The sequence below is a fragment of the Cydia splendana genome, chromosome Z (genome assembly GCF_910591565.1).
Source record: "Cydia splendana chromosome Z, ilCydSple1.2, whole genome shotgun sequence".
Lineage (NCBI taxonomy): Eukaryota > Metazoa > Arthropoda > Insecta > Lepidoptera > Tortricidae > Cydia > Cydia splendana.
In genome coordinates, this window is record NC_085987.1 from 42,654,298 (window position 1) to 42,679,765 (window position 25,468).

Here is a 25,468-nt window from a genome sequence, read left to right on the forward strand (position 1 = left end):
TACACCGCACCGCACGCGCCGTTAAGTGGGTTAGGTTAGGTTTGAACTGCGATCCTCACAGAACCGAAAAAAGTGGGTTAGATTAGGTTGAACTGCGAGCCTTATAGAAACGAAATGCTAACTACTAGAAAAGTGGTTTTGGTTAGGTTCGAACTGCAATCCTCACAAAACCGAACTGCTATCAGAGAAGTGGGTTCGTGAGGCTAAAACTGCGACCCTTACAGAAACGAAATGCTACCTACTAGAAAAGTGGGTGGTTTTACCTCCTTTTCTACATAGTGCACCATCTATGTACAATAATCTTTCACCGGCCCCCATAGAAGTCGTTTTTTTTTTCTTGAAAATTATTTTCTACTATTTTATGTCGAACTATACGAGTAAGTAGGTGCAACAAAGTCAATCGCTCTATATAATTTTTGGCAAACCGCGAGTTCTCAGTTCGGGGCGAACTACTCGTATTATTAGGCCGTTGGCAAAGATAATTTGAAATAGAGGAATATAAATGATGTAGTCAATAGGCCAAAGGTATGGCGCCATCGCTCGAAAAGATGGCACCATACCTTTGGCCTATCCTCGAGTAGATGTCGATACTTTTTGACATTTAACAAATTTAACACATATCAGTGAAAAAATAACGATCAAAGTCAAATGGTGTTTTAAAAGTGTTAATCATTTGTGTCAAAAGATTCTTTGATTCTGCTCCTGTTAAATAAAACCAAATCCAAAGATCGCAAGATGGCGCTTTGTTGCCCGCAGGCCAAAGAGTAGAGAGTAGATTATATCCCCAGGCCCCAAATTAAAACCATTTCATAAAAAAGTAAAATGTCAAATTTCAGTGTGTGATTTTGTGTCATTTCATTTTTAGATAAGTATATTTTATTTTTATTTGATTGCCTATTAATATTTACTGCATACCAAAATGGTAACAAATAGGAAACAAAAAAGCAATGACCGGAAGACAAGACCTTCAGGATTTGGCTCTTCAGTCCCACGGTTTGGCAAATTAACCCTACACCCCAACCTAGACCCCAGCGGACAGTTCAAGCTGCAAGAAGAGGCCAACGATCCCTGCCGCTACCACCCTATTCCAATCCATGAGATATTCGTCGTAAACAAGAACAGAACCGACGCCAAAGACGTATGGCGCTTCAAAGCCGAAATGGAAGATTGGTGCAAAAACCTGGGCTACAGAAACCAGAAAATTCTGCAACACCGACGCTGGATGCAATCCGTGGGTGGGCCGGCATGGTGTCAACCTCAGGACTTGCCCAAATATGAAGCTGCCTGCAAAAACGTAGGCTTCGGTAGAGCCCCGCGCTTTATACCAAAAAAATGTTTCACCCCCCCTCCAGGGATATACTTCAAAGCCACTCCCTACAAAGCCCCCTACGGCCCTCATTCTACTTTGCCCTCCTTTGAATACGGAGAGCCCTGTCGATTCCCTGACAGAACCTTCAATTGGAGCCTTGCTCCTAATCGTTACACTATCGTCGACAAGGATAGCATCGAACAGAAATCCAATAAACTAGTCTCACTTCGGGGTCCGTACGAACTGTTCACGGGGCGGAGGGACACCAGTACCATAATAAGCCAGTTTAACGGACGCAAATGTCCAGCCGCGACGTGGCCAGTTGCTTTGCCGGGAAGTTTCGAAAGGTTCAAAAAGACTAGATTAGGTGTGATGAATAAAACAGGGAGGGATAAATCTTACAAAGGGCGAAACGCTTTGGTGGATATCGCAATGGCACCGCGGAAACCGTCCGACCCAGGGCCGTTAGACACGAACATCGATAACCCTAAAGTGTTTAAGCAGAACAAGCGTGGATTCAACAGTTCTTACGACCGCCCGCCTGGATATCAGCGTACCATTGTGTGGCCCGCCGTAGGCCGGTACCAGGCTCAACCGCTTAGCTGCGGTATCATAGGCCATGGTCACAAACATGTGTTCCTGAGCAAGCAACAACGCACAATTGGCGCTTATTTACCGGAGCCTATGAACACTTTCTAAAAATAGCGTCAGGTAGGTACATTCACTGCACAAGAACCTACAGATCTGCCAACCTCTATTTACTCGAGTTATTGGTTCATGTGTACAGTCAGCTTCAAATAAATAGTGACGGCCATAGTGGCCAAATATAGAGTCGTGGAATGTATGCGTCACTCTTCTCTTTCCGAACAGACTCTAATATCATAACACACCTTTGTCACCATAAAAATAAGGATGTAAGTATTCCGATATATTTAGCCAGCGTGGCCGTCACTGTCAATATGATAATATGCTACTGTTTAAAAATGTGTATATGCAGTGATCGTTAGAATACCGACAGAATCGTCTAATTCAGTTTGAAACCTGGGATTTTCGTAGTACAGATCACTATTAGATACATTTAATTAATATTTTGATAACTGTTACGAGGTTTTACCTCCGTCGATTAAATCGTTGGGTGACAAGCAAAAGTCACTAAGTACTATCAAAAAATTAAAGTAACTATGCACTTTATTACACTTGTACATGCACGGTTTATTGTCCAATAATTTCAATGGTGTTAGTTAGTGACTTTTGCTTGTCACCCGACGAAATATTGTCTGATATTATATATGTATTAGATTTGTTTTGATTATTATACGATGTGGTGTTTTCGTTTTCATTTTTGCGTACATTACCTACTTTATTTATACAGTTTTGAGAACATTATGCTCCAGGGTCGTTCTACCGTTTCGTGCCGATTTGGTGTCCGAGCCCACATCAAGCCTTAAAATTATATTTTTTTACATGTGGTTATTTTTAAAAGGTGTGTTTATGTGGTACGGAAAATGCGCCAGTTTTGGAATTTAGCTAAACCTAATGATCTATTAAATAAAAATTAAAAACATGCGAAAAATTCATTTCCCTCGACCTAAAATGGCGTACCATTGGGTTCGAAAATTAAAAAAACACTATTATTTGCAGATAAACCCTACTTTCCATTATTGTTTATAAATAAGCACATAATCAGTATTATAATGGTACATGGTACGTATTTTTAAAGTTAAATTATCATAGAGAGAACGCACTTTATAATTTTGTCACGCGAAAGACTTCATTTTCACTGTAAAAAATTGCCACTCATGCCAAATCTAAACGCGCCTTTATTCACGAATAACTGTGATTGCTACGTGTTTTTACTACCTTAGTCTACCGCAATACGCCAACGAAGGAGGTTTCGCGCTCTTGATTTACGAGTAATTTAGGTTCTCCTCACCGGAAAGGCACTTTGTCACGGTTACTACTCATTTTTATCCATTAAGTAATTTGGTGCTATATATATTGCAAAAAAATCACCTTGTTAATAATCTGTTAGCATTTTGGTATATCTTCATTACTTTTACTTGATGACATTCTAGCCTTAAAGACGATAAAGAAATTTAAAAAAACCGTCGAAAGTTCATTCCACTCCAATTCATCCCTCTCCATTTCTTCCAATATTTTCGGGTGAAGGAAATGAACCAGTTTGGAAGGAAATGAACAATAATTTTGTATGACAGATGTGATACCTTTTTATGTTTTTAGCCCACAGCCCAAGAGTTATATGCACACATACGCTCTTAAATCATAACTCTCATGTTTTGAAACGTATGTATGTCCAATTCTTTCGACTTCGTTAGACCGTTTGACAGAGTTTCAGGGTATAGCTTCTTACCTATACCCGACACTATGTCATGGGAATCCTGTTGGTTGTGGATATTGCATATAAATAAGCAGATAGGCGCGGCGCGTAAGTAGTTTTTTTTTTTTCATGGCAAATATTGTAAATATATCGGATAGATACATCATATTTCCAACATTTTATAAATGCGGAACATTTTGGACAGATGACCCTATTGAAACTTATCTAAAGCCTATTAATGAAAAAATTATGCTAATTAAAATACTGAAAACTTTTGATAGTTCTTGAATAAAGCTCAAGAGCGAGCCCTCCGATGCCAGATATTTATGAGGAGGGTCTCACAGAGATCTGCTCCCGGGAGCCTCTTCTAGTGCTAAGTTAAAAATACGGGTTGGCCACATTATTACGCAATTCCCCATTCCGAATTAAAAAAGAAGTGTATAGGTTTCTATATTTGATGCATTCCTCATGCGCAGGTGTCGTGGCCTTGACGAGCACACCTGGGCGCGCGAGTCTCCCCTTTCCCCGCCACACCCCGCATCACACCCTGCGGGCCGATGCATGTACCCATTTCTTGTAACTTTTGTAACCGTCTAAAGGCTAAGCTTTAGAAAAATCTAGAAAGTTCATGAAACAATGGTCCAACACCATCTAGAACTGGAGAGGAGCGTCCCATTCCCACCCCTTTCTGCGAGTTCCGCAAAGAAAGAACAAGCAGCTCGGAGCGTCCGATTGTGGCGCGCTTTCCTGCGAGGCTGAAAGCCGAGCTTTCGCAGGAGAGTAGACCTTAAATTGTTTCAATGCCCAAATGCAACCGATGCCGAAAGCCGGGCTCCGCAAAAGGTGTTAAAAATTTCTTTTAACTATTGGCAGCGGGCTCAATCGTGCGAGGTCAAAGACTGAGCTTCAATGGAGCTGACCTCAAACAAGAACCAATAGCCGAATGTATTAAAAAGCAAGGCCGAAGGCCCGGGGGAGCTTCAGATAGGGGCACATTTCCGTGTAAGGCCAAATATCAATCTGCAAGAGAGCAGAACTTTGCTAAGTGAGGCCAAAGGCCGAGGTCCGCATAAACGCTGAAAGCCCAGTCCGTCTGATCACGTTTCGCTTCCATAGAAGACCTAACTTGAGAACTAAGAGAGCTTGAAATTTAACCAATGTGATCTCGGACCCTCCTGCGGCTTGACCTTTGCATTTTTCCTCGAAAGTGCGACTTGTTGAGTCTACAACCCTATGGAGTTTGTTATTTATAATAAGTATTTTGATTATTGGGGCGTACTCGGCCTTTGGCCTCTATTTACACAGGGTTTTCTGTTTCGTAGAGTACGCTCTTCAACCTCCAATGGCTTTAGAGCTCAATATCGTGTCTGCGGTCCGCTAGTTTGCTTTTTAATGCACAACTATTTGTTCGTCTCCAAGCTCTGCTGTCCTGCAGCTTTACCTCGGCCCGCCGTTCCCTTTGAAACGGCTTATCATGGTCGTGTCTGAAATGTAATATTCTGGCCCACTTCATTATTGAAAAAAACAGCATCTGCCCTTTACAAAGGCGGCTTAGTCACAATACCTACATCGATAATGGATAGTTTAAAATTATACGTCAATTCTTTCCCGAATAATATATTTTATCATAAATAACGATTGTTTTTTATAACAATATGTAGATAATTTAAGCTTTTTTAATTTCATTTATGTAAGCAGTTTTTTACATTACAAATCTCATTATTATATGTTTCTAGTTCTGACAAATAATGAGACCGAAAACGAATACTGCAACATCGTAAAAAGTATTGTTAAAAAGTAGGTTAGTATATTAAACAGGTCAACAGGGTAGATTAAAAGCAAAGATATTTATGGTTCCATCGTTTAAAATATTATCACTTTGATTTTGACCAATAAAGTTAATTTATATTTAATCTAATTTCATTTCCTTCTATTCGTGTTTCATTACCTTCCCTTGCTTTTTCATTTCCATCTGTGCCTTCATTACATTCCTTATTTGTTTTCCAAAAGTATAACTAGTATATAGGTGCCTTTCTTAAAATAATATACACAATACGTATACACATTCACAATATCAAACTCTACACTGTAACTTCAAAATAAAAAAAATCTCCAAAAAAGTGGCAACTCGGCACGAAACGGTAGAACGACCCTCCAGCATGCGGCTCTTTACGCCTCATATATATTATCAATAACTTTAAACATAAAATAAAAGACTTTAAAAACCGTTCGTAATGCTATCATTATTTTTTTGTATTTATTTGTATTCTTAGGCTAGGTGATTTATAATATGAATATAGAAGTAAAATTAAAAATAACTTACAAAACAATAAAAAATACATATAAACACATTATAAAAAACCTAACCTAGATTGCCGCCGGCAGCGGGGCTTGGCCCAAGCTGGCACAAACTCATTTTTTATATAAAAATTTATTTATTATATTTATTAATTATATATATATATTTTTTTTATAAAAAATGAGTTTGTGGTGAAATGACAAAACACGCCCCCATTCTTTATTCATGTTCTCCAACATATAACGAAACCAGTAATTCATTATCATATCATATTTTTTTGAACATGTCTCTTCTCAGAAATTAGAAGGTTTGGTCAATTTTCAGTACTTTGAAGGCCATTTTCTCCTAACAGGTTGAGTTTGGGCAGCAAAAAAAATACGTGTCCGTTATTTTAGACTACTCTATAACATACATCAAAATAAATCAAATCGGAGTCGGACAGTTGGGTACCCTTCCTTGTTAGTCTTAACTCTATTTCTTCGATTATAAAGTTCAAATTATCGTAACGGACTAGGGCTCGAAAACTCTTGAAATAAAATAATACCTATGGCCCATTACCTATCTCTCAAGATAGAGTTGTGTTTGTGTGCGTGTTGGCGACAGTTCTCAAGGAATCCGGGCTCATTTCTCTTCTAATCGGACCACGCTAAGTTTTCATGTATAGCGCTACGTAAAGTCAGTATTGAGCTTGTAGGAATACATGTATGCATTCTGATTCGGACTGCCAAGTTTGTGTAAAGTTAGTGGTCAGTCTATTGTTCTTCTTTTCTACATATATACTTTTTCAATTGGTTAGGGAAATGAAAAATGAGCAGGACTGAATGAATAATTAATTGGAATAGGGAATATTACGCGAAAGTCTGCGTAGGGGGCGCCACTACCACAATTAATTTTGTACTTTTTGCCGAAAACTATTTACGTACTAATTATTCGCGTATCCCGGGCCCATAACCTATTGGGTTTGGAGTGGAATTCTACCAGGATTGAATAGAGTAAAACATTATTTGTGCAGACAGCAAAACTATATATATTCATTTGTTCAAGTACACTGACAAAATAGAAAATCACAGACAAAACAAAACAGTCGCCAGCTCATGGCATAAGGTTTACAACCTGTTTGGTTTATAAGTTCCAACAAATCTGGGGTCTACGGGTGTACTGGGGTTTCGTTATCTAATTTCCCTATCACTCTTGCATATTCGAGTGATAAAGAGGCAGATAACTAAATTTCTATTTTCACCTTTCCCGGTAGGCCCTTGTTAACAAACCGCCTTGATGCATCAATGTCATATTTTATTGTCTGTGAAAACTTGTCAAAAACCAGTTTAAGGAAAAGTATGTATAAGTTACTCTATGGTTTACTAGATAGCTTAGTGCTGCACTCTGGCGGCAGAATATTACAGTAATACCCCCTATTCAAAACCTGCGCGGATCCATATGTTCCGGCAAACCAGAGGTTAATCAAAAACGTAAAACATGTTATCCTAGGAGGAGGTTTATGAAAACAACAGTGATAATTTTGATGGCAGTTTAATTGAGGAACAAATCTAAAGCATTTATAAATCAACGATCGTAATTATCATTTAATTCGTCAACATTAATATCAATTCGCGGAAGTATACAAGTTTAGTTTTGCTCCCCAAGTTCCCATTATTCTTTATTGTAATATTCACTGATAGTTCAGTTAAATACAATAACATGTTTTTACATTACATTACTTAGTGACTCAGAGTAGTGCGCATTTGGAGGCCTTTTGATTTAATTTGTTACTTATAAAAAAAATGCGATAAAATTACTAAGGTCCAAATGCGACTACAAATCGCGAAATGATTCAACTCAACTAACTATATACAGAAATAATTACTAAACAAGCAAAATATCGTAACAGTCAATGGAGCACATATATAAACAAACTTATATCATCATAAAGTTTAATTTTTCTTATGAATTACTTTTTTAATATACAAAATATCGATTCCAACGAATCTTACACGAGCCTGTTACAATGTTTTGCCTGACGTTGTTCCATGCTGAAGATACTTCTAAAACTTAAAGATACCTACAAAATAGGATGCCTATTACAATGGTAGCCTTCCTTAGTTGGACAAGGGGTGTCCTTAGAGTAAAACTACAATAAGGGAGATATTTATTTTTCCCTACTCTTTCCAGGAGCGGACAGCGCTTCTGCGCCCGTCCGTCCTGGTCGCCGACCATCCACGCTCGTACGAGCCGTGCGAAGGCCGCCTCCTGGCTTCCCATAGGCGGACACTAACGATCTGCCATTTGGCTACCTCACAGATGCCATTCGCCACACATTATCCTTACATTATCTTCGAGACCCGCACAAATTACAATTTTCAACTATAAGTACTTAGTTACATCGCCTGCTACCTCACTTGTGATTCTTCAACATTATTCTGAAAGACCAGCTTCCATACATATAAACGTGAATTCGGAATGATAGCTAAATAGATTTTGAGCTTCACTGTCTTCATCGAAACTGGGTACCTAGATAGTAACCCGTTTTTTAATACAATGGTTGTTTGGTGCGGTGTCCCAGCTTTCGATGAAGAAGCACGTCTCTTGTTTGAATAATACAACCAAAGCGGGCGCCCCTTTGTCAAATTTAAAGTAACAAAATAAGAGACGTTATCATGAAACTATGAAACTATATTCTGCTGTTAAATCAAGGTATAAAATTAAAATACTAATACAATCACCGTCATACGTGACACCATCAAATATGATGCCATTTACTTCGGCAATTTTACAAAAGTAGTTTGAGTAAAATTATAATTTTATGCCTATAGGCATCTAGCTAGGTGGAAATCTCCCATTAAGTAATGGAAGATTTCCACTAACAAAATTTACAGAGAAACTTAGAACTATTTAGTGTTACAATAGGTAATTTACGCAAGCTCATATTCCGCATGACATCGCGGGTAACATTATACCTTCATGAAACTAATTTAAAATTCAACAACAAAAACGTCATGTCATACGAAAGCTACCCCCTCTGTAGCACATAATTAGAACAGATTAGGCGCAATAGTAGTGTTACATATCTCTACTTCGCGTTTACACTTTAAGGCTATTGATATATATGAGATATGAGCAACTATATATTGCACAATATCGGAACGGAATTAAATTTCAAGGAGTAAATATAATAAGTGAGTGAGACAAATATTCAAAATTATCAATTCTAAAGTTCTACGAACAGGCAACTTCAGACGATTCGTCTTTTGTTGAAGAATTACAATTTTCTACTAGGAAGAATCACTTTAAAAAGTGGCACTGGCATTTTAACCTATATCTAAATTTCAGTCATTGACGTAAAATAATAAATAAACACTATAAATAGTATAATAAGCTTCATAATCGCTTGGCGTCAATGAAGTTGGGCTAATTACTGGCACTTCACATGGCTGTATGTATTTGGAAAATATTAGAGTTGCATCCCTTTTGTTTTGTATGTTAAGATGAAAGAGATACAACACGTATATATGTCTAATAGAGCTATGTGAAGTGCCAGCATATACGTTTCATTTCATATCACAACTGAAGACGAATCGTTTGAAGATAATGCAGTCTTAACACAAAACTAATCACATATTGAAATATGATAATTAGAGGAATCCTATTATAAAACTGTACAACGGGATTTAATCGCGTATTTATGTTTTAAGATACCGTTGTACAATTTAATAATGTGTAAACATCGTGAAAGTTTAAATCAGTGATCCTATTATAAGTTTCTAAAAAAATATTTCTTTCATATTTTGGTAAATAAGTGTAGGTCAATTAGCACAATGAGTTATTTAGGTTCTATATAAACGACAATAGAAGTACAGAGTAGTCGAGTACATGTCTGACACACGACTGACGCGAATAATAATAAATTGCGCTGCACTGGATAAATCTAAATCATAAATTTTACCATCTATTGGTTAGTTCTTTATCCATTTTTGTTGGTTTATTTCTTAAGGTTTAGAGCGAAAACAAATAACAAAATAACAATTATGTTTAGCAATATAACGATGCGCGTGCAAGAGAGATAGCAACAGGCAGGTAAATGTACGACAATCTATCTGGAAAGCGTCCATTCTATACAGGATCGCCCAAAAATACGTTGGCATTTTTTGCGTTTGTGTATCAAAATGTTGTGTATTTTTGAGACTTCCCTAAAGGAAGTCTCTGAATGGGGTCGACTTAACTTAGTCCGTTTTAACCCTAGCAAGACACAGGTTTGCGCGTTTACCGCAAAAAAGTTAGAGTTTGTCGCGTCACCTCGTTTTGAGAGCACTCCCCTGAGTGCCGCAGCCAGTATCGGAATCCTTGGTGTCGACATTTCGAGTGAAGTCCAGTTCCGCGGTCATCTAGAGGGTAAGGCTAAATTAGCCTCCAAGAAGCTCGGTGTGCTCAACAGATCGAGACGGTATTTCACACCGGCCCAGCGCCTACAGCTTTATAAGGCGCAGGTTCGCCCACATATGGAATACTGCTCTCATCTGTGGGCAGGGGCACCCCAATACCAGCTTCTCCCTCTGGACCGCATCCAACGAAGAGCGGCTCGAATTGTTGACTGCCAGCGTCTTTCGGAACGGCTTGACTCCTTGGCGCTGCGTAGAGATGTAGCCTCGCTCTGCATTTTCTATCGCATGTATAACGGGGAGTGCTCCGAGGAATTGTTCGGATTAATCCCTGCCGCTTCTTTTCGCCATCGCCCTACGCGACAACATTACCATCTTCATCACTTGGATGGTTGGCAGTCCTCAACTGTGCGTTTCTCCAGAAACTTCCTGCCTCGCACTGCCAAACTGTGGAATGAACTGTCGCCAGCGGTATTTCCGGACCGATACGACCTACAAACCTTCAAGAAAAGAGCGTACTCCCATCTTAAAGGCCGGCAACGCGCTTGCAACCCTTCTGGTGTTGCGGGTGTCCATGGGCGGCGGTAATCGCTTACCATCAGGTGATCCGTCTGCTCGTTTGCCTCCTATTTCATAAAAAAAAAAAAAAAAAAAAAAATCAAAGCTAAATGAGAATATTTTAAGCAAATGCGTTTTGCTTTTAATTATAGTAGTTTTAATTTTTATTGACATTTTGTAAATAATTTATAAGAGTATTTTTTTACACGTCAAGTAAGAATAATATTCGTATAAATTCTTTGTCAATGTATTTTTCGGCTACCGTGTTCAATATATTTGACGCCGACGACTTGTCAGTGACAAACGTGTATTTAGGGAAAATCTAAATTTGGTCAAAAAACTAACTGCTAACGGTCGGCCGCGGCGTTTTACAGTAATTATCATTTAGTAAGTTTTTATCAGATAAGTGCAAGTGCATGTTTCTACATACCTAAGTCCAATTTTGCAAAGGAGTATAGAGTCAGACCGTGAATAGTCTGCAGCGATTTTGATAGCCCACGCAGTGCAAGTGTCATTTTAAACGTCAAACTTCTACGAAATTATGACGTATAAATAACACTTACACTGCGTGGGCTATCAAATCCGCTGCAGACTTTTCTTGGTGCGACTCTAGGGTTGGTGATCATACTCAATTACCTACACTTAATGTTGATACTACATTAAATTCGTTCATTACCAGAACTTGTAGTCATATTTAGATAATTGATAGCAGTATAAGTGGCTTAATATATTGCAACCCTTGTAACCATATGAATTTAGGATGTATTACGATATATAGTTTGTCAAAGGACTGTCTCGTTTCAATCATAGACAGAGAGAATCATACTATCTTTGTCTTACACTAGTACTAGCACCCAAAAGTAAAGGATGAGTATAGGTTCTTCTTCCGTGACAAATTGGTTTGACCAACTATATTTGGCCACATAGGCTGTCACCAACTATTCGATGTTGACTGTACGAAATTTCTTTAGCAGGATTTCCAACCTGTGACACCCCAGTCTGCCCAAGAGGACAGAAGAGAGGGTTAAGTTTTTTGAGTGTACTACTGCCCAATGATGTGACGATTTAAAGTGATATCTTTAGGCCTTGAGCATCATATATACCTAGTTTTCTTTTTTACTAGAATACATTTGCTTTTATAGTAAACAAAAGTAAAAAGAAATCGGCCGAGAGCATGTCGAGCCATGCTCAATGTAGGGTTCCGTAGTTACCATTTTGTCAGAATAGGCGAAACGGGGGCTATTAGTAAGTATTACAAGCAAAGGGAGTACCTATCTTCGCAGCGTCTTTTCACAAAGAAGAGAGGACTTTTTGCAATAACTCAATAACGGCTGGACCGATCATGTTCGCTATAGTTTTCATTGAAAGTATATACATAAGTGTGTTTTACGATTATTATTTTTTGGACCCATGGTTCATAATTTTTTTATTTTCACAAGGAAACACATTTTTTTTATTTTTCGGAGTGATATTTATTATTTATCAAAGTTGATGGAGACCCTTTTTTTTGAAAGACCTATCCAACAATATCAATTACAACTTTGGTTTAAAGCGAAAAAAAAATTTAAAAAGAAAACATTTTGTATGGGAGGTACCCTAAAAAAAATTTTTTTAGTTTTTGTTTTGTCGCCATGCATGATTTATGTATCCATGCCAAATTGCAGCTTTCTAGCACTAACGATCACGGAGGAAGGCCGCGGCAGAAAGACGGTCATGACGAAACCATAAGTTGACTACGGAACACTAAAATGTTTAGTTTACCAAGAGGGGTGAGAAAGAGGCTCTTATATTCAAAACAATTGCCTATTTCTTTTATTTTTGTATTAAACAAAATTAAGGGGAACTTGACAGCATTTTTTACTACCAGGCAAGGGTCGACGCAAAAAGGTTGGGAAACCCTGTTCCTACAGTCCTTAAACTGACAACCCTGCTAACGCCGCCATTTTTAATAAAGAATGCGAGGCAAGATGGCCGCACTACAGACGCTTTATCGGTTGAAACGTCAACCATACCGACAGCTATTTTAATACAATATAATTTCTATGTGCAAACAATAACTTATCGTATCGACAGTTACAATGTACTCGGAGCGGCTGAGACCTTATACAACCGGTGTACTAGAAGGCATTTAACATATATTCTATATATCTGTTTTTGTTTTTTTTTAATTCATATACGTTTTGATATAAAATATGCTTTTACATTTCGAAGCTACGCGTCAGATCGTAATACTAGTTTCAATAAAAATCCGGTAAATTGAGATTACAATTACATTGCTCAATTCAAGTCACACAAATAGTTATAGTCTGTCAAATCTAACTAGCCCATATTTTATTCCAAGTTAATAATTTAGGAACATGCAATATGCATGTATACTTTACTATGGCACCAAATCAGAAATTGACTTCCGACGGGGAACAAGTTACGTCAACACTTTTAAAGAATCATCCTGAATCTATCATTAGATAGACTGAGCTATATAAACTTGGCCTTTCAATAATCTTATTTATCTTTAGAGGATTTGACAAACTTCACACGTTGCACATTCGCTTAAGCATTGTGTTACAGTAATACACGTATCACAGGACACGTACACGGCAATTAATACGCTCGATGATAACATTTCATAAAAAAAATATATTGAACAAAGTGCCTAACGCAAACGAAGATCAATAGCGGCATATCTAAAACAATACGGGCAAACCGCTCAAAAGCTCGAATTCAACATCGTCTTTTGTGCAGTTTTGTTACTAAAGAAAACCTTCGTCTAAATAAAATACCTAACATATAATTAAACTAGATAGCGGCAAAGTAAATGACGTCAGTGCCCGGTCGCCACTGGCTCATTCAGTTTGGTCAAATCGGGAACTGACATCACCGTTCCGACGAGTAATTTAGTACAAATCCAAACGGGAACAGTGTTCAAGATGCAAGATTTTCTTACCATTTGGAAGTTAAATATTTCCCGTTTGGTTATGTTGTAATTAGTTTAGCAACGAAGCCGAACAGTGCCGGCGCCGGTCTTTAGTATTTGGTAAGAACTCGAGTCTTTAGAGTTTAAATTTGTAGAAAAAGACTCAGTTTTAGGACACATCAAACGCACAAGTATTTTTATTAGCGTTAAGTCCTTATTCAGTGTTTTTACTGTGATTTAAAAGAACTCGAGTCCTAATAAAGTCTTCTTTATTTATATTACAGATTTTTAATACATATTATAAAACAAAGTCCATCGCCGCGTCTGTCTGTCTGTATGTTCGAGATAAACTCAAACTAATGAACGGATTTTCACGCAGTTTTCATCTATCAATAGAGTATTTATTTTCAATATAGAAAATCGTCGCAATTGATTCTAAACCATAAATGTAACTAACGCGTCTTGAAAATTGTTGTCTCCACTAGAAATTAAACAGAACTCAATTGGTCGACGTGTCTAAAAAACTGAGCCGATCCTAATGAGGACTCGAGGTTTTGCCAAACACTACCGGTCACTCAATTAGCCGGGTCCAACGTGCCAGGGGTTCATCGCTGCGAGGTGCGGCGCAAGCCACGGCGCACGCGACGCATACCGGCGCTGGGCGCGCTGCCCATGCTGAACTGGACCTGCGCCGCCTGACCGCCGGCCGCGCCGAAGTTGTACACGCCCGTCTGCGGCTGCTGGGCCTGTTGCTGTGGCTGTGGAAACGACGCTTTGGTTACACTTTGCTCTAGTACACGTTGACGTTATAAGCTACGAGCACCGATGCATATGTTCTCGTCTAGTTACCATTAAGACTTGAAGATACTGATGTAGTTGAATTTTTTGCGAAAATATTCTATAATAACAACATTAATAAGCAACCGTACCTGTTGTCCGAACATGAAGGAGGAAGTTTGAGGCGTGCCGAAGTTGAAGGAGGGCGCTGGAGCCGGCACCGACGGCGCCTCGAAGGTGGGTATCGAGGGGTTCGGCGTGCCGAACGTCGGCGTGGCCCCCACGTTTGGCCGCCCGAACATGCCCAGGGCCGGCGGCGCCTGGGCCGGCTGCGTGGGCGACCCGAACATCCCCGTCGAATTCTGGTTTGGCGTCGAGAATATGGACGGCTGGCTGTTCTGACTAGGCATCCCAAAGATATTAGGCGTGGATTGCACTATAGAGCCGAATGCGGGCGTTGCCGCGGTCTGAGATGCGCCGAAGGCTGGTGCCGCCGCCGGCTGAGTAGCTGACCCGAACGCGGGTGGCGACGTTGCCAAGTTGCTTCCAAACGCCGGCGTCGATGTCTGCGTGTTGTTCGTGCCGAATGCCGGCGCTGAGGTCCCGCTGAACGGCGTCGACGATCCGAACGAGAAAGGTTTAGGCGCGCTGTTCGTGGTCGCGTTCGCGTTGAACGGATTCGCCGCGCTGTTGTTTGGCGGAGTCCACGAGTTCTCCTTCTGAATTGCCGACCCAAATATGCTAGGAGCGGCCGCGGATAGGCCGTTTCCGGGCGACAAACCCACCGCTAGCGGATTAACCGATAGACCGTTGCCGCTGGTCAAACTGTTAGTTGCCGACAGCCCGTTGCCTCCGGCCACAGGATTCGGCGCTAAAGGATTTTCCGTCGAAGAACCTCCGAGTGAAAATTTGTTAATGGTGGTGCTGCTGTCCTTCGCCGCGAATGTTGGCGGTTTGAACACGTCAGATTTATTACTACTACCAAATGTGAAATTAAAGCTAGGCTTTTCGCCTGATTGCGCTTGAGAGCTGCCAAAGCTGAACATAGGCGTTGCGGCCGGAGCGGGCGCAGCGCCGGACGCCGCGGGGGCGTCGCTCTTTGGGAATATGGAGGTCGGGGCCGTTGTCGACGGTTCACTCTTTTGGAAGATTGTATTTATAGGTTTTTCGTCAGTCTTTTGGAACATGGATAAAGATGAGGTGGCCGAGGCTGTGGTAGTTGGCACGAAGGATATGGTGGTCGCGGGCGCGGATGTCGCGGCGGCGCCAAAGAGGCCGGTCTTCTCCGCTGATCCGGTCTTCGGGGCCGAAAAAGTCAGGATAGGCGCAGGCGTGCTCGTGGTAGCCAAACTGAGCGATGCGCTTGTAGCGTTCGTGGTAGCCAAACTGAGCGATGCGCTTGGGGCGTCCTTCTTTAGAGTAAATGCTGTACTTAACAGCTGATTCGTCATAGACTTGTCTGCCAACGGGGCCGATCCGAACATCATAACTGGCGGCTTAGCAGGCTCATCTGCCTTTTTCGCTTCCTCGGGTTTATCATTCAACGCCGGCTTCTCTTTTTCTTCCGGTTTGTCTTTCTTTTCGGATTCTTTAGAAACGTCTGTCAGTTTATTTGGGATCCCGAACATCGGTGCGGGCGGACTGGTTGGCGCTAATGAGTTCTGTTTAGGAACGCCAAAGGTGAAGGTAGCTTTAGGTGTCTCAGCTGCTTTCTCTGCCGCCTTCGAAGCGTCAAGCTGATCCTCCGTTTTCTTGGCCGGTATGCCGAAGGAGAACGTTGGCGGCGCCTTCGCTAGCACATTATTGTTAGTTTCTGATTCTTCTACTTTATCTTTTGTTTCTGCTGGTTTCTCCGAAATTTTAGCCAAGTTAGCCTCTTGCACTTTCGGATCAATGCCAAATTTGAATGTAGTGTTGACAGTTCCGAAGTTGAATTGCTTCTTCTCTGGCTGTTTGGGCGCTCCGGACCGCTCGGCCTCGCAGCAGACGCATTTGGTTTTATCACTGTCGTTCCTAACTAAGCAGTGTTCACACTCCCACTTGTTGGCCTGGGATTTTAGCACAATCTTGAATGTGTTGTCGGGTTTGCTTTCTGCACATTTGCTACAGGTTCCATTGCTATTTTTTGTAGAGAAGCATTTAGAGCACATTCCTCCGGATTTCTCCACAGCGGGAACAGTTTGTGTGGACTGTTTCTTGGGATTGGCTGCGCCGCAGCAGGCGCACTTGTCGGAGGCGTCGTCGTTGCTGGCCCAGCAATCCTTGCAGGACCACTTGGCGATGGTGTCCGCCTTGAGAGGCTTAGCGATATTGTTGACCTGAACTTTCGCACAGTTGACGCATTTGTCGGAGTTGGGTTGGGTGTTGGCGAGTTTGCAGAGGGAGCACTTGGCGGGGAGCGCGGGGGTAGCGGCGGCCGCAGCTCGGTGCTTGTGCCCGCAGCACACGCAAGAGGCCGCGTCTGATTTATTTTTCACCCAGCAGTCTGGGCAGCTCCAATCGGCCGCCGGCGCCTCAGTTTTCTTTTCGCTTTCTTTTGACGCACCTAGAATTATTGAAGGCTCAGAAGTCTTTTCACTAACGAGAGGCTTGTCTATACTTCGCTCTGGGCTACCGAATGTGAATTTTGGAGGCGTTGACGTCGGCTTAGGAGATTCACTAGTTATTCTCACTGGATTAGCGAAATTGTAAATACTGTTGCTAGATGTTGTTTCCGACTTACTTATTTCGACACTGGTCGTTTTAGGTGCGAACGTACTAGTTGCGAATGGCATTGTTAGAGTAGGCTTTTCTATTGAGCTTGATTTAGAGGCTACTGGGATGCTGAAATTTGGTAAATTGTTAGGATCAATTTGTAAAACTGCTTTTGGCAGTTCCACGGGAGTGATAGTTTCGGTTTCTAATGCGTTAGCTTCATTGCCATGAATCCTGGTCCGCTTCGTCTTCACTTTAGTCGTAAACTTGCTGTTACCATCCACCTCCGATTGGTCTCTGTAAACAAATGAAATAGTTAATAAAGCAGTGTGATTGACGGCCAACATTATTTAATACGGGTACACTAAACGCAAGTAGAAAATGTATAAACTCGTAATAAACACTTATCAATGTGTAAACGGGCCCCAATTTGAAGGCCCACTACACTTACCCGTATGCCACACTTATCGGTATGCCACACTTACCCGTATTGACCTTATATAAAATTAATTAATAGTGTTGTTAAGATTTTTTGTTTAGTGTTGAGCATCTAATAACTTAGACCCATAAAGACACTGTATGAATATAGATTTGACGAACTAAGAGTATTATTCTGTTACAGTCCGCACAATTATTAGCTTAGCATCTCTGCATACAAATATGTATGCAAGTGTGCTAAGGTAATGGTTTTGCTGATTACGTCTGACATTTACGAACAAACTCGATTAGACTGAATCCCGTTAAAAAGAACCGTTACCTGTTCTTGGCAGCGGTCGGGTAAGGCAAGTAGTCGGGCGAGGAGCTACTGTGCGACGCGACGAGCTGCCGCGCGGCGTTGGTGGAGTCGTCGAGGCGCGAACGCTGCTTCAGTCGCAAGATCGATGCTATGCTTGGCACGTGCAACTCTTGCGTTTTGTAGGCTGCGAGAACAAACCATTACGATGAAAACTAATGTCCGGTCACCAAAAGTATCTACATACAATTCTCTAATAAGTCTAATAACTTAACAAAAAAAGAAATGTTTGAATATGTAAGGTACGTAAAATACTACATAGCTAAATAAGAAAAGCTTATAGGACATAAAATGTTTAGACTAAAAACTTACAATTAGTTTTGTTGTAAGGCGACAACAAACTGTGTGAATTGGAGGTCTCGGAGTGCCGCTTCAACACTTCTTGCCTGGTGGGCCTCGTGTAGTGAGGTATCCTCTTGGCGTCCATCAGGGGTGACGAGTACGACTCTAGGAGGTCCAGGATCCGCCTCGCGGACGTACTCATGTTGTTATCACTAGTGCTGGGCGCCTCTTTCACTGTGGTGTTCTGTCTCTGTGATATATTCGGCTGGTTTATGTAGGAGGACGCGGCGCCTCCGTATGTGGTCTTGCCGGCGTAGAATGGGGAGCCGAGAAGCGTGGGCTTGAACGTTGGCTGCCGTGGGTCCCGGAGTGTGTTGCTGGATGTTTTCGCTACGGAATGTACTGTATATGTATAGTATAAGCATCAGTAAATCAGGAATATGCCTTACTGCACACCGAACTAAGGGATATATTATAATAAAAAAAATACATATATAATATATTCAATTGTAATTTATATAGTTCGGAATAAATGGCTTTATTATTATTATAAATCAGTTATCAGACAATAATTTTATATACCTCGTCAAACACAACAGTAGTATTTAATATTCAATTTTAGTTTTAAACTAGACTTTTTAATATTATTTAGAAGATTGGAGATATTAGATACAAAGGGTCGAGACAAATAAGTGCTTTGAACTTGGGTGAAATAGGAAATCATATTTAATCTCAAAAATTCTCACCATAAGCCTTTTGAGTAGCATCACTTAACTCCTGCGTCTTATCCCCAAACAGGGATTTCCTCTTTCTGGAAGCACTGAGGCCTATAGAGGCCGCCGTCGTGTTTTGAGTGAAGGTTGCCGTCGAGTCCTTATCCGTCCGGTCCGCGGTCCGGTCGACCGTGGTCTCGTCTGGCCTGATGGGTGTCGAGACGAAGTTGGTCTCCCGCCGGAACGTGGTCCGACCGGGCGGCGATTGAACTGTGTATTGGGTGGACGACTCTATTGTCTCAACGTTGTTTGTGACGCAACTTGCCTGGAACACATATTGAAATAGAATATCGATTTCTTCAGCCATTGTTTACTGTATTGGGGACGAGCGTGATTTTGACGTGATACGTGTTAATTGAAGCTATTTGTAAGCCTATTTCTCGCACCACAAGCAAAAGTAGTGAGTTTAAGCTTCCTTGACGCTAAATTGTCCTAATAAATATAGTTATGAAAAAATGCCTTGCTCCTGTTGCACAACCATGATAAAATTATTAAACTAGCCAAATTCTCTAATACTGTTGCAACAATTTAAAAACCATTGTGAAATATGAACTCTGCCCTTAAATAAAACCATGAATCCAAGAGAAGATGCAAGCTTACATTGTCGTCTTCTCTCTTCTGCAAGAATATTGTTAAGATTTAAGGGTTATGGTTATGAAGACGGTTAAAACACGTGACATGACCCCTGACGACACGCATGCCCAGCGACGGCAAAGAAGCCTAAAAACATTGACATAGATATCTAGGGACTGGCTTTACGGGCAATAATAATGAGGCATGACAGGGGCTAGTATAGCGGTGTGACACCGCTACAACGCGATTGATTGATGAGTTCGCATCACGCGCTCCATTGGTTGATGAAATCGCATCACGCGCGCTATTGGTCGCAACTAGTTGCGTTAGAATGCACGATTGGCTAGAATTTGTGAGTAACACTGCTGAACTAGTACCATTTTTAGTGCCCGTAAGGCCAGTCCATAGATATATACGTTAATGCCTAAAAACATTTCTACTTAACAAGAATTCTTAATGAAGGCGTCAATCAAGCTCAAAAGTACATTAAAGAATATACGTAATGAACGCAAAATAAAATGTACACGTTAAACTTGATGGCAAAGAAGCCCAAGAACTATTGGATTGGATAATTCTGTAAACAGGAACCAACCCACGCGAAATCTCCAACATTAAATTTTTTTACTCCATGTTATGGCTTGATTTTCTCAATTTTTGTTGGCTTGGGGTTCCATTTGCAAAACTACGTTCATTTTTCCTTACTAGGCACCAAGTAAAGGACAAAATGATCATACCAAAAATTACTGTTTCACATTATTCGGAACAAACATTATCATCGTAAAAACCAAAATAGCGTAACGGTATGAATATAAAAATCTCAAGTTCTTCTTTATTGTTTGTGACTATTGCTTGTGAGGCGCTAGTATAGGAAAGAAATCTAGACGTGTAACTCACGTCAGCGCTCCCGAACGAGCGTTCTTCTCGCCGCATCCTCTTATTCGGGGGCTGCACCGGGCTCTCCGTGCCCTCATCCTCTGTCGACGAGTCCGTCGCGTCCGCACCGCCCGCCGAACCATTGGCACTCGAGCGAGGGCTGCTGAACCATTTTGTTATAGTAGCTGGCAGCAAACCCGACACCCGTGACGTCACGTTCTTTACGAACGACTGTAAAGACATAGTGAGTGTGAGTGTTTTAAATGAGGACTCATGGAGACGCGCGGCGCTTGGAACAAATCACAGAAAGTGTCAAGTCGCATACTAAGCAAGCCTGACACAGGTCGATCCATAAGAGCTGGCGCTAGATCAGTCAATATTTTCATAGACAGTCGGCGCCAGCTCTTGTGTGTAATATATGCATATCAGGTATACTAAGCAACAATATAGAATATTTAGTTACAAAAGCGTCCTAGATATAGTCGTTCTATTTGTAGCTGGCCCCGAATGGCCAATCCTTTGTCTGTTGTTAAGTAAAATGGCGCATGCTACTACCTGCATCGGTCACTTTAACCGGTTATTGAATTACAACTCCTATGGAAATTGCAATAAGATTCAAAATGAACAAATGGAAAAGTAATTTGCTACTTCTTGTGTGGTCCCTTTACGTTTACTGAGAGCCGGCGAGTCAAGCGCTACAGAACCAGTCTAAAATGTGTCATCGAGATGCGTAACAAAGGCGCGTTATCGGAAAGCGCACCTACACTGGTTTTTTTTCAGGGTTGGACTAGCTCGCGCTCAGGTGCCAATTAGAATTTATACGACTCTTTTTTTACAGGTGCGGTTTTACTTAACAATAGACAAAGGATTAGCCGTTTAGGCCAGCTACAAATCGAGCAACTATAAAAGATTTCATTTTTATGGCTTATAATATATAAGTCCAGTACAACAACAGTTATGGTCCATCAATTCAAGACGTAATTAAGTATAAGTACCTACCAATTTGGTTTTGACTGCGTTTTTTGTTCCATTTATAAAAACATTTGAAGTCGCACCAAAACAGAGATACTCGTATATAAGTTTATTTGGACCATGTTGAGAGCTTTTGGACTATAGTTGGAGTTGGGTTTTAGTTAGTTTAGTTGTTTTTTTTTTAAGCACATTCGCAACCGCATGGCATAAGCACTTCCCCTAATCTATTTAAACGAGGTGTGAAATATCTGAACTCTTATTCTAATGGCTTAATTAACATGCACTTAGTATATTTATGGTCATCTATTAGCTTTCATTTACCTGATAGTCACATAAAAGATGTTGTAAATATGTACAGCCAGCAGTAGAAGTTGCTAAGCGGGTGAGGTGTTCAAAATTATTTATTTATTTATTTATTTATACAGCCCCTTAGACTGGGTGAGAGAATTTAGTTAAAATTGGTTGCTGGCTTCTATTTCTATAAGAAGTCTCTCAACTCAGTGTGCCTGTTGGCAAAGGCCTCCTCCTGAGGTGTTCAAATAATGCAAATTTATTGTTAACTGAGTAAGACTGTGCGCTAGCTAAATTACTTTTGCTTATTACTGTACATGATCATATCATCATCATCATCATATCAGCCAGAGGATGTCCACTGCTGGACATAGGCCTCCCCCAAAGAGTGCCACAATGACTGGTCTTGCGCCACCCGCATCCAGCGGACTCCCGCGGCCTTTACCAGGTCGTCAGTCCACCTTGTGGGGGGTCTACCCTCGTTGCGCCTTCCGGTACGTGGTCGCCACTCGAGAACCTTTCCGCCCCAACAGCCATTGGTTCTACGGGCAATGTGCCCCGCCCACTGCCACTTAAGTTTAGCGATTCGGAGGGCTACATCGGTTACTTTGGTTCTGCTGCGGATTCATTTCTGATGCGATCACGCAGAGAGACTCCAAGCATAGCCCTCTCCATTGCCCTTTGGGTGGCTTTGAGCCTTCTTATGAGGCACACAGTAAGCGGCCAAGTTTCAGTTCCATATGTCATCACTGGCAACACACACTGGTCGAAGACTTTCGGCTTGAGACACTGCTGAATATTGGACAAAAAGATGTGCCGTAGCTTCCCAAACGCTGCCCAACCAAGTCGGATTCGTCGATTAACCTCTTTCTCGAAGTTGGACCTACCTAACTGGACAGTCTGTCGTAGGTATATATATTCGTCTACAACTTCAAGTGTAAAGTCTCCGATTGTAACAGAAGTTGGTTCTACACGGGCATTTGACATGATCTTCTTCTTGTCCATGTTCATCCTCAGACCAACTCGCTCGGAAGCTTTACTGAGGTCATCATGCATCATACTCAAATCCTCCATAGTCTCAGCCAAGATTACTATATCGTCCACAAACCGAAGGTGAGTGATGTACTCGCCGTTTATGTTGATGCCAAGCCTTCTCCAGTCCAAAGTCTTTGAAACATCCTCCAATGCAGCTACAATGGTGTTTACTTCATAGAATCTTGTAAAATGTTGGCTTTATTAAAGCATAATTTAATCTTCAATCCCAAGCTTATTACCCCATCAGAGTCAAATAAATTAAATATCTTATATCCTATAAAATTTTATGATGGCTTTGCATATAAATAATAAACATTGCCCACCATTTCATTCTTGAATAGGATAGGTTTGATAACTCAATACAATAGTATTAGCTGTTATTAATATTGATACATTTTCCTCAAATTATGGCAATCAAATTAAGTGATTAATAAGCTAAGTACAAGCAAAACATAATATGTTTACAGATGACTCAAACAACCATCCTTAAATGGCAAGAGATGTTGTCATATGGATATATCTTAAATGCCTAGCAGATGTCAACTAAATCTACACTACTTAAACTAGACATAAACATACTGGGTTTTTATCAATTTGCAGCAAGTAATGATTAATAAAAAGTATAAATTCTTGCAAACTTAAATCAACCTGCAGGATACACATGTAAATGATAGTCATTTTCTGTGGATCTAATCCCAAAGCAGTCATTACATACCTGATCCATAGTCCATTTACGGCATTAAACAGCCTGTTCACAATAAGTATAGCTTATACAGCACAGCAAGACTAACGAAGCATGGACTTTGGCAAGACCAGAATGTCGCACACACAAAAACTTGACAATCAACCACTTTTTAGCCTCAAAAAAGTCTCATCGTATTTTATCGAACCGTCAACAAATTGTGATCAATCGCCATGCAAAGCGTCACTTCTTAAGATATAAATACACATCTACGCGTGAGGCCGCGATCGGTAAGAACAAATTTTAACGACTATGTCGCGAGAGCGGGAATCGGTGTGACAACTTACATTGTTAGATTCTCCAGACGATGATCGGGACCGCTTTCCCTTGTTCTTCGGAAAGACGCTACTCATTGTGGATAAATTTTAAGACACTTGCTTATAGCTTGCGAAAAACTAGTAAATGTGAAATTTTTGGGCAAATAAATTCACAACTAGCAAAAACGTGACAAACATGGCGTCTCAAGAACGTGTCAGAACGGAGCTTGGAGGGATCTTCACAAACATAATATATATAACAAATAAACTATCACTGATTTAACGTTAGTCGTTTTTCCCTACCAGATCTTTAAAAAAACTATTAAAGTAAATTCATGTATTATATCAACTTGATAAAAATTTAAATTAATAAAAACGGCGACTTTTCACACTACAATAATCATTTTTTTTTTTGCGTTATCAGTGTATCCAGCTATTTCACGCTTTTGTTAGTGTTACCAGGCGAAAAACTTTTCGCACGATTATGTGTAAAGGCTCCTCTTCACGTTGGACCAACGCCAACGCCAACGAGGGACGCATTTATGCGTTAGAGGGAGCAAGTGATATTGCTATCTCGTTCTACCGCACGGCTGCGTCCCTCGTTGGCGTTGGCGTTGGCCCAACGTGAAGAGCAGCCTAAAAATCTACTACTGACGATCCATATTAATTTGCTTTTGTTAATAGAATATCATTGTTCCAAAGTTGTTCCAAGGTATAATCACGTGTAGTCCGCAACCCCCATACACAATCCTACCCAACGAGGCGGACTACGAGGCGGACTACAAGGTAGGAGTGTGAATCGGGGGCTTACGTTTTGTCATTTTGGTACATTCATGGAGCCGCTAGTGAGCACTAGTGAGCCGCTATGAAGCTAAAAAGTGGCCACATATAGTTGGTCAAACCAATTTGTCAGTCAGTAAAATCAAGGAAAACTATACCTACTCATCCTTTTCTTTTGGGTGCTAGTACTTGTGTAAGACAAAGATAGTATGATTCTCTCTGTCTATGATTGAAATGAGACAGTCCTTTGACAAACTATAATATTTTCCTCTTTGGCACTTATACAATTTGAATATACGTTTTGATATACGTGTTGGCTTCCCTTTTGCACACTCCAATTATCTTGAAGAGTAAGCGTAGCCACCATTGATTAATTAAACATATGTATTCTTAAAATATGTCTCTCTGCGTTAAACTTTAGAGACATCAAGCATCATTGGGTGTTTGTTGTACCACTTGTACGGCATAGCTGCATCCCTTGCTTGCATTTTCGGATTAGACTAATTAGAGCATTTATTAAATGCTTTAAGGCCCCATTCGCACGACAGCTTAAAAAGCGTTGCGTTAAAACCCGACGTTGGCGCTTTTTTACCGTTTCCAATATTTGTGTTCATATGAACGCTTAAAAATCACTTGTGAGTCGTACTGCCACGTACGCATCTCAGCAAAACCATACTTTATTTGCTATTACGACGTATTATTTGAATATAGATTGAATATTTCAGGAATTTGTAAGCAAAAGTTGACATTTTTAAGGTGAAACTAATAGTAATCTTGACGATTGACACCAAAAATTGACACTTGACAGCCAACTGACAGCAGCGCCGGCGCTTTT

General features: G+C 40.7%; 2 protein-coding genes across 2 annotated transcripts; one reads left to right on the forward strand and one right to left on the reverse strand.

Moving 5' to 3' along the window:
* The first annotated feature begins 825 nt into the window (after nt 1-825).
* LOC134804446 (uncharacterized) lies at nt 826-2,536 on the forward strand. Its single transcript, XM_063777485.1, has one exon. It carries the CDS (start codon nt 920-922, stop codon nt 2,006-2,008), a length of 1,089 nt encoding a protein of 362 aa, XP_063633555.1. The 5' UTR covers nt 826-919; the 3' UTR covers nt 2,009-2,536.
* Nucleotides 2,537-13,028: 10,492 nt separating this feature from the next.
* On the reverse strand, nt 13,029-24,273 carry LOC134804254 (nuclear pore complex protein Nup153). Its single transcript, XM_063777225.1, has 7 exons — nt 23,884-24,273; nt 20,578-20,787; nt 19,084-19,375; nt 18,368-18,727; nt 18,020-18,182; nt 14,721-17,559; nt 13,029-14,549 (listed from the first exon to the last, which is right to left on the reverse strand). Exons 1-7 carry the CDS (start codon nt 23,947-23,949, stop codon nt 14,397-14,399), a joined length of 4,083 nt encoding a protein of 1,360 aa, XP_063633295.1. The 5' UTR covers nt 23,950-24,273; the 3' UTR covers nt 13,029-14,396.
* Between the last annotated feature and the right edge of the window lie 1,195 nt (nt 24,274-25,468).

Excerpts from the sequence above, each read along its gene's own strand:
- LOC134804254 (XM_063777225.1), bottom strand. The coding sequence starts at position 23,949 with ATGAGTAGCGTCTTTCCGAAGAACAAGGGAAAGCGGTCCCGATCATCG. Across the intron at positions 18,183-18,367 it reads GCCTTACAACAAAACTAATT|CCTACAAAACGCAAGAGTTG; the intron begins GTAAGTTTTTAG and ends TTGTTCTCGCAG. Across the intron at positions 17,560-18,019 it reads CCGACCGCTGCCAAGAACAG|AGACCAATCGGAGGTGGATG; the intron begins GTAACGGTTCTT and ends ATTTGTTTACAG.
- LOC134804446 (XM_063777485.1), top strand. The coding sequence starts at position 920 with ATGGTAACAAATAGGAAACAAAAAAGCAATGACCGGAAGACAAGACCT.